Source organism: Tripterygium wilfordii, chromosome 20, assembly GCF_013401445.1.
Source record: "Tripterygium wilfordii isolate XIE 37 chromosome 20, ASM1340144v1, whole genome shotgun sequence".
Lineage (NCBI taxonomy): Eukaryota > Viridiplantae > Streptophyta > Magnoliopsida > Celastrales > Celastraceae > Tripterygium > Tripterygium wilfordii.
The window spans coordinates 8,524,082-8,532,923 of record NC_052251.1 but is presented as its reverse complement, the minus strand read 5'-3'; the positions used below and the strand labels follow the sequence as shown (position 1 = coordinate 8,532,923).

Genomic DNA, 8,842 nt, shown 5'->3' with positions numbered 1-8,842 from the left:
TTATTATCCACAATATCTTTGATTTAAAAAATATTTTAATGTTGATTTAGGAGAGAGAAAATTAATTAATACTATAAAAGAATCTCTTAAGTTTAGGAAGGAAAAGAAAATGAAGTGTATCATATTTTTATAAATATAATAATATGAATAATGTTTGAGATTCTAAAAAAAAAAAATGAATTGTCGACCGTGGCCGCAAAAAAATCGGTCCTTTCAAGTCCCACCAGGTGCAGTTACTTCAAGTTTAGGATTGGACGAGCTAGTTTTGACCCCTTTTTGGACAATACAAAACATTTTCATGGACGATGTATAATATATTGACGGTAAAAGTGATAATAGAAAGGAAAAGGTTTGTGGACTGTTACTGGTAGAGTAGGCCACCAGTCTTCAGCGGTTTTCTTTTTCTCGGTTGTTCTATCTTGCAGGTTTTTCTGTTCATGGGTTGTCTCCATTTTGGTAACTGAACTGTAATTTATGCTAAAAATTATGTCTTTTCATCTGGGTGTTGCTTGATGTCTGTTTTTATTTGACGTTCTTGCTGCTTTCATTGTCTGTTTCGCAGTGGTTTTGTAGAGTTATCTGATCTCTCATTGGTTCTAAAGGGGTAAGTTGGGCAGAGAGTATAAGTGAGATAGAGGGAAGATAGAGATGGGGGAGAAGGGTGAAGTGTTGGAGGCAGTGTTGAAGGAGACTGTTGATTTGGTAACAGATCTGACAAATTTGCAGAGATTTCAGTTCTCTAAATATTTGTGCTTGTAGTTCAGTTCTCATACCCTTTGAGCTTTCTTGAATGCAGGAAAACATCCCCATTGAGGAAGTGTTTGAGAATCTTAGATGCTCCAGAGAAGGTCTCACCACTGATGCTGCTGAGGAGAGACTGGCCATTTTTGGCCACAACAGGCTTGAAGAGAAAAAGGTAGCGACCTTTTCTTCTATCTCCTTCTTCTTTATTAATTACGATTTGCTGTTTGGTTTTCTCAAAGATTTTTCTTCTGGATGTTTTCTTTTCTGTAGGAGAGCAAGTTCTTGAAGTTTTTGGGGTTTATGTGGAATCCTCTGTCATGGGTTATGGAGGCTGCTGCTATCATGGCAATTGCTCTTGCTAATGGAGGAGTAAGTAACTATTGTTGGGTCATTTATAGTTTTTCTCATGAAATTAAGTTTTTGTTTTGACAATTGAAATTACTCTTCTTTAATAGGGAAAACCCCCTGATTGGCAAGATTTTGTGGGTATTATTGTTCTGCTATTTATCAACTCTACCATCAGCTTTATCGAGGAAAATAATGCGGGTAATGCAGCAGCTGCTCTAATGGCTCATCTTTCGCCAAAAGCCAAGGTTTTGAATTTAAGTAACTTGTTCATTAATTGTATTTTGACGCGTTATCTTTAAATTTGTTTATATGCTAGTTAGTTGAAAACAATAGAACATGTAAGTTAGCGAATGGTGGTTGAATTGGTTTTTATATTGATTTGGTGCCCTTAAAGTCAAATTTCAATGCTTTGTTTCCTTTTACGCTGTATTGTTATAAAGGTTCTTCGAGATGGAAGGTGGAGTGAGCAAGATGCGGCCATTTTAGTTCCTGGTGATGTTATTAGTATCAAACTTGGAGATATCATACCTGCTGATGCTCGTCTTCTTGAGGGGGATCCATTGAAAATTGACCAGGTGGGTCCGCTGACTCTGTTGTTTAACAGTGTTTTTCCTGTCAAAATGGCTGATTTATTACTTAAGTAACAACTTTATCTTTTCCTAGTCTGCGCTTACTGGGGAGTCCCTTCCAGTTACAAAAGGCCCTGGAGATGGTGTGTACTCTGGTTCTACTTGCAAACAGGGAGAAATCGAGGCAGTAGTCATTGCCACTGGGGTACATACCTTCTTTGGGAAGGCTGCTCACCTAGTTGATACAACTAACCAAGTTGGTCACTTCCAAAAGGCAAGAAAAATTAGCGTATTGTGTTTTGTTCTGGATGCTTTGTGTGGCTGGCAATTCTCATTTCTCTTGTTTGTTGTGCATCATATAGGTGTTGACTGCGATAGGGAACTTCTGCATCTGTTCAATTGCTGTAGGGATGATAATAGAGATTATAGTTATGTATCCTATTCAAAACCGGGAATACCGTCCTGGGATTGACAATCTTCTTGTGCTTCTTATTGGAGGAATTCCAATTGCTATGCCCACAGTTCTCTCAGTGACGATGGCTATTGGTTCACATAGGTTATCTCAGCAGGTTGGTTTAGGTTCCTTCTTAATGTATTAGTTAAATGTGGTTTGAAGATTCCAACTTCCAAGTAGATGATGATAGGATATGTTAAAAATGACTGCAGGGGGCTATCACAAAGAGAATGACTGCAATAGAAGAGATGGCTGGCATGGATGTGCTTTGCAGTGACAAGACAGGAACTTTGACTTTGAACAAACTTACTGTTGACAAAAACCTAATTGAGGTCAGATATGATAAGTCATTCCTAGCAGTCTTGTCACACTTATTCTGTGTATATTTCAAACTCTTATATTGAAAATGGAGGCTGAATTTTATTTCAGGTTTTTGCAAAAGGAGTGGATGCAGATACAGTTGTTTTGATGGCAGCTCGAGCCTCTAGAGTGGAAAACCAAGATGCAATAGATACTGCTATAGTTGGGATGCTGGCTGATCCAAAGGAGGTAATTAATTGAAATCAATGTCTTATGGACTTTTTTCTGATTGCTATATGCTCTTCATGTTGCCACACATGATTTCTATCTTCATCTCTGATTTTCTTTCATGATTCTGAAGGCACGTGCTGGCATTCAAGAAGTACATTTCCTCCCTTTCAATCCTACTGATAAGCGAACAGCGTTGACCTACCTTGACAGTGATGGTAAAATGCATAGAGTCAGCAAAGGTGCACCGGAGCAGGTAAATTGCACATATACCCATGCACACTCAGTTGCCTTTGATTTTCTGAATTGCTTCTTAATTTTTGTCTGCATTATGGTCCTAGATTCTAAATCTTGCGCACAATAAGTCAGACATAGAGCGGAGAGTTCACGCTGTGATTGATAAGTTTGCAGAGCGAGGTCTACGGTCTCTTGCTGTAGCGTATCAGGTAACTGAAGTCTGAAGTGAAAATAAGTTTAATTTCCTTGTGTTTGGGTGAGACATGGGGGAGGACTGATGATAGATGTTATCAAGTTTGAGGGTGCACTGTATAATTATGCCCTTGGACTTGGAGGCTTGTAATTTGTGTTTGTTCTGGTGTTGTTATACATCTCCTTCAGTTTATCTCATTCTCTTCTCAAGTGGGGAGAAATTACATGTGTCTTGGGAAATTCGGGCTCTCCTCTCCTTTTCCTTTGTTTCCCTATGCACATATATGCTGAAACAAATTTTTTTATCATTTCTTCAAACTTTCGTCCGTTTTCTTCCCATCCCAACCAGCTGTTAGGAGATACATGTTGTGGATACTGTGTATTGCCTTTTGAAGTCTCTGAATACTGTTAGTTTCAAATGCTTCTCTGGCTTTCAAGTACTCATTCATTCCTTATTAAATATCTTGGTTTTGTTATCGGCCAATCTTTTCTTTATTTTTTCATTTTCTCCCCTTTAATAAGGTCTGCCACCTCTTTTGTTATTGTTTAATGAACTACTATATGTTTTGAGAAGGTTGAATTTCAGGTATGGAATCTTCTTTATTTAGTCTACTAAGTCTAGCATTAATCCTTATTCTGTTGTTTCTATTTTTATGCAGGAAGTTCCAGAAGGAAGGAAAGAGAGCCCTGGAGGCCCATGGCAGTTCATTGGTCTCATGCCTCTCTTTGATCCACCTCGACATGACAGTGCAGAGACAATTAGGAGGGCTTTGAATCTTGGAGTGAGTGTTAAAATGATTACAGGTACGCTAGTTTTGTTTGATGAAAACAAGCTTTAGTGTTGTATGATTGAGATGCTGCGCAGGCCTTTCTTAAACAATGAAAATTAAAGCAAAATGTTTTTCACATGAAGGCACTTTATAGAGATCTGCGTATCACCACATCATCAGTGTTTATGAAGTGAAACTACGCAAAATTTGTCCCCCTCGTTTATATACTGCTTTTGAAGAATGATGTCTAACAGCCTAAAAGGTACCTAGTAAGGCTGGATGCTGATGAGCTCTTTTATAAATGTATAGAAGTGTTCAGTCCAATATAAATGTTGCCCCCTCTGCAGAAGTGCATACTCTATTCGAATTCTTGCATAAAGGTAAACAACTCGCTTCCGTTGTGGCCGGACTCGGGGACATGCAGGATGTACGCTGATCTTACTCCACATAATATGTGGAGTTTGTTTCCATGAATTGAACCTGTGACATCTAGGTTATATCCCTACAACTATATCACGGGGCCACATGTTCGACTGTATTTGAATTCCTACATACGGTTTGAAATTATTGATGGTGTTAGAAGGGAATCCACTACGTATATTCGTTTTCGCCATTCATTCCTATCTAGGATCATACTTTCATCAGCTCCTATTGAATCCATACTCTTTTTACTTTTTGCTTCCTACTATCTCCTATACAAATTCTATCGATTGTTCATACCGCCGCACCGCTATCTCTATGTTGTAAATGCTCATACCATCTTAAATGGTTTTTTTGCAACTTATCTTGAATTGGTGCTACTTCTACATTAGATCTAATAATATCATTTTTTATCTTATCTTCCCTCGTGTGACCACACATCCAATGAAGCATTCACATGTATATTTAGGAGAAGTAATCCACTAAAATTCTTTTGATCATTACTTGTTTCAATTGCACTGTCATACCATGATTCCGCTTGTCTTTATTATACGCTTCAGTTAGAAAGGGATACTAATTTGGGTGTCTTGTTAGCTATCTTAATATGATGTTCTGTACATTAATCCTCAACTCTTGCTGTGGTTAAATTCATTTTGTCAAGTTCTTTATACTTCTTAATTTGGTGATAATGAATTTGTGGTACTCCTTCTGAGAGATTCTTCTGGCTTCTATCAGGTGATCAGTTGGCAATAGGTAAGGAAACTGGCCGTCGTTTGGGAATGGGGACCAACATGTATCCTTCGTCTGCTTTACTAGGACAGGATAAGGATGAATCTATTGCTGCTTTACCAATTGATGAACTGATTGAAAAAGCTGATGGCTTTGCTGGGGTTTTTCCTGGTATTTTTCTTTCATCTTGTTAACTGTTCTATGGCGATCTGTTTGCCTAAGATATCTGCTGGCAATGAAATTATAGTTGCTACATTGGTACCCAAAAAGGGAGTATTGTAGATGCGCCTATGCTATTGATTGACTCGTAATGTTTACTGGTTCAGAGCACAAATACGAGATAGTAAAGCGGTTGCAGGCTAGGAAACATATTTGTGGGATGACTGGCGATGGAGTCAATGATGCTCCTGCCCTTAAGAAAGCTGACATTGGTATAGCCGTTGCTGATGCAACTGACGCAGCTCGCAGTGCTTCTGACATTGTGCTTACTGAACCTGGCCTTAGTGTCATCATAAGTGCAGTCTTAACCAGCCGGGCAATTTTCCAGAGGATGAAAAATTACACTGTATGTATTCGAGTCTTTCCATAAAATGTCAATTCTTTTCAATGAACTATTACTAGAGTTTGACATTCTAGTGCTATTGTCACTGTCGTTACTTTGGGCCATGTTGGCTGTACATTATGCATTGTAATGTAATTGTCAGCTATATGATTAGGAATCAACTCAGTTTTTCTTTTACCTTTTTCCTCTTCAGATTTATGCTGTCTCCATTACAATCCGTATTGTGGTAAGCTTGGGGTTTTTTTTTCTTTTTTTTTTCCCAAAATATTACTAATATTTTTCTAGATAGAAGATTGATATTGTTTTCTTACATGTTTTGCTTATTGAACACGGTTACAGCTGGGTTTCATGATGCTGGCTCTAATATGGAAGTTTGATTTTCCACCTTTTATGGTGCTTATAATTGCCATCCTCAATGATGGTTAGTTCTTGTTCTTCACAGCTGAAATTATGCTCTGTTACTCCCTCTCTAGTGTTTGTACGGTCTCTTCCATCTGGCAAGTAACAAACTAGCTATAATTGGAAATGAATAAACAGTCAGGATGGCTTATAAATTATAATTTTACCGTCTCAAGGAATTTCTCGGAAAAGTTGGTATCATTTCTCAATGATGGTTAGTTCTTATTCTTCACAGCTGAGATTATGCTCTGTTACTCCCTCTCTAGTGTTTGTACGGTCTCTTCCATCTGGCAAGTAACAAACTAGCTATAATTGGAAATGAATAAACAGTCAGGATGGCTTATAAATTATAATTTTACCGTCTCATGGAATTTCTCGGAAAAGTTGGTATCATTTTGCACTAGTGTCACCATAGCAAGCTTATTTATGCTCAGTAACTGGTGACATTTCCTCTTTCTTCTTACCATTTGAAAGAAATCTAGGTTACAACTAAACTTGACTATTTTTGGCAGATCACATTAGTTCTGTGTGATTTTCAGGCACCATTATGACTATATCCAAGGATAGGGTGAAACCATCTCCTTTGCCGGACAGCTGGAAGCTGGCAGAGATTTTTACCACTGGCATCGTCCTAGGCAGTTACCTGGCAATGATGACAGTCATATTCTTTTGGGCAGCATACAAAACAGACTTCTTTCCTGTATGTTCTCTTTCCTGCTTTCTCCTGTTTCGGCCCAAATCTTTGTCTTTGTTTCCTTTTTGTATTTTCAGTAATTGAGCTAGTTCAGTTTTATATTGCTTGAAGCTGATTCTAGTACAGCACTTCCAAGAATGATAGTTTGAAAGGCTCTTTCTTGTCTGTTTCTTACTTTACTTACTTAGTCATTTGTTTTGGGGGGCTCTCACTCAATTTGCATAGAGGATTCCCCTCAGTTGTTCTTGTCAACATGACAATCGTTTGAAAACTCATTTGTTTGCACTTTACATTTGGCAGAGGACATTTGGGGTCTCAACTCTTGAGAAAACAGCACATGATGACTTCCGAAAGCTTGCTTCAGCAATATACCTGCAAGTGAGCATTATTAGTCAAGCCCTTATATTTGTGACACGATCTCGCAGTTGGTCTTTTGTGGAGCGCCCTGGGTTATTGCTTGTGGCGGCTTTTTTTGTTGCTCAGCTGGTAAGCCAAAAGTGCCCATTTTGTTCAGTTTCTTTAGTTGAGAGAGAATGACTTATTACTTACCATAAAAAGGGAAATAACGACCGATCTTGTTTATTCGATTTTACCAGATTGCCACTCTGATTGCCGTGTATGCAAATTGGAGTTTTGCTGCAATTGAAGGAATCGGATGGGGCTGGGCTGGTTTGATCTGGCTTTACAATATCATCACATACATCCCACTTGATTTTATCAAGTTCTTCATACGCTATGCTTTGAGTGGGAAGGCCTGGGATCTGGTTATTGAGCAAAGGGTATGCATGTCAAGCAGTGATTTGATTTGATTTGATTGGGGTGCTTATTTCGCGGGATCTTTCTTGTTGATCGTGTTTTGATGGAATTCTTTGTTGTGTAGCTTGCATTTACTAGGCAAAAGGATTTCGGTAAGGAACAACGTGAACTGCAATGGGCACACGCACAGAGAACGTTGCATGGCTTACAAACTCCAGACACCAAGATGTTCACTGAGAAAACCCATTTCACGGAACTGAATCAGATGGCCGAAGAAGCCAAAAGGAGAGCTGAAATTGCAAGGTAGACGGAGTATATTGTTTTTCTCTTGGGGTCATATATTGTTACTTGTTCACTCATTTTTTGCTTCATTTGCTGGAGAAGATATCGTGCTAAATGATATTACTGCTTGAGCAAATACCTATGGAAAAGCTAAATATACATCATCTGGTAGATTTACAGGACGTGACCCATTGTTGTGATATCATTACCTCGAGTTCTGTAGCTATGTAGTTTCCGGTATGATTCCAGATTTTTCTGATTCATGTCTATGATGTATTATTGTTCTTGCAGGTTGAGAGAACTAAATACGCTAAAAGGTCATGTAGAATCAGTGGTGAGGTTGAAGGGGCTCGACATCGACACAATTCAACAATCATATACAGTATGAAAGAGAACCTCTGGAGTACATTACTACCGTAACCGGAACATTTTATGAACTGATTGTGTAAGAAGTGTAATACAGCATAATATTTTGAGATACCTTGAAACAACTGAAGTAGATTTCTGCTACTGTCTTATGTGGCACTTATCTTCATTCTCTCTTTTCCGTTCCTGCATTGCTGCCCACAATTGGCTGGCTCGGCACTTGATTTTTTTGTTGTCTGGCACATCATACACATAATTGCACACAAATGCTACTCACAGGGTTTGAACCTTGCACACCGGATAGAAATACACGAATGGTAACTGTCTAGGCTGGCATTAGTTGGGTGGTGGTTGTAGTTTTTAACGTTTATGTTAGTTGGGTGGTTGCTGTAGTTTTTGATGTTTATATTGTGGCACTTATATATGATGCATGTTAACTTCCAAGCAAAGTTGTTTTTTTTTTGAAATAGGGATTTTGGGAGGGGGTAGGATTCGAATCACCACCTAATGGGTGGATGATCCTTTATATGCAATGTGATTGTCATTCAACCAACGGTTCACTTGTAACTTTAAAGCAAATTATGTATATCTGAATTTGGAAGAAATAACAGTATTTCTATCAACAACATACAAACCGTGAGGTATTAATTTCTAATAATTTAATATATACCTAAAATATGAGTCTAATTAGATAGTATTTTCTCTACATTACATTGTAGCCATGCAGTGGCTTGTTATCACACGATAAGGATGGTGTATGGGACACAAGCAATTATAAATGAGAAATTTTAT

General features: G+C 38.2%; 1 protein-coding gene across 1 annotated transcript; it reads left to right on the top strand.

Moving 5' to 3' along the window:
• The first annotated feature begins 297 nt into the window (after nucleotides 1-297).
• LOC119987262 (ATPase 11, plasma membrane-type-like) lies at nucleotides 298-8,219 on the top strand. The gene is made up of 22 exons (XM_038832129.1): nucleotides 298-456; nucleotides 563-702; nucleotides 797-916; nucleotides 1,015-1,113; nucleotides 1,200-1,337; nucleotides 1,533-1,667; nucleotides 1,756-1,935; nucleotides 2,024-2,230; nucleotides 2,328-2,447; nucleotides 2,545-2,664; nucleotides 2,777-2,899; nucleotides 2,985-3,089; nucleotides 3,732-3,876; nucleotides 4,998-5,162; nucleotides 5,318-5,556; nucleotides 5,747-5,779; nucleotides 5,893-5,974; nucleotides 6,492-6,652; nucleotides 6,947-7,132; nucleotides 7,243-7,425; nucleotides 7,527-7,705; nucleotides 7,976-8,219. Exons 2-22 carry the CDS (start codon nucleotides 649-651, stop codon nucleotides 8,070-8,072), a joined length of 2,871 nt encoding a protein of 956 aa, XP_038688057.1. The 5' UTR covers nucleotides 298-456; nucleotides 563-648; the 3' UTR covers nucleotides 8,073-8,219.
• The last annotated feature ends 623 nt before the right edge of the window (nucleotides 8,220-8,842 follow it).

What these genes read in the sequence shown, in the direction of transcription:
- LOC119987262 (XM_038832129.1), top strand. Translation starts at nt 649, where the DNA reads ATGGGGGAGAAGGGTGAAGTGTTGGAGGCAGTGTTGAAGGAGACTGTT. An exon ending in CTCTTGCTGTAGCGTATCAG is followed by an intron (nt 3,090 to 3,731) that starts GTAACTGAAGTC and finishes ATTTTTATGCAG; the next exon opens with GAAGTTCCAGAAGGAAGGAA. An exon ending in CCATTACAATCCGTATTGTG is followed by an intron (nt 5,780 to 5,892) that starts GTAAGCTTGGGG and finishes ACACGGTTACAG; the next exon opens with CTGGGTTTCATGATGCTGGC.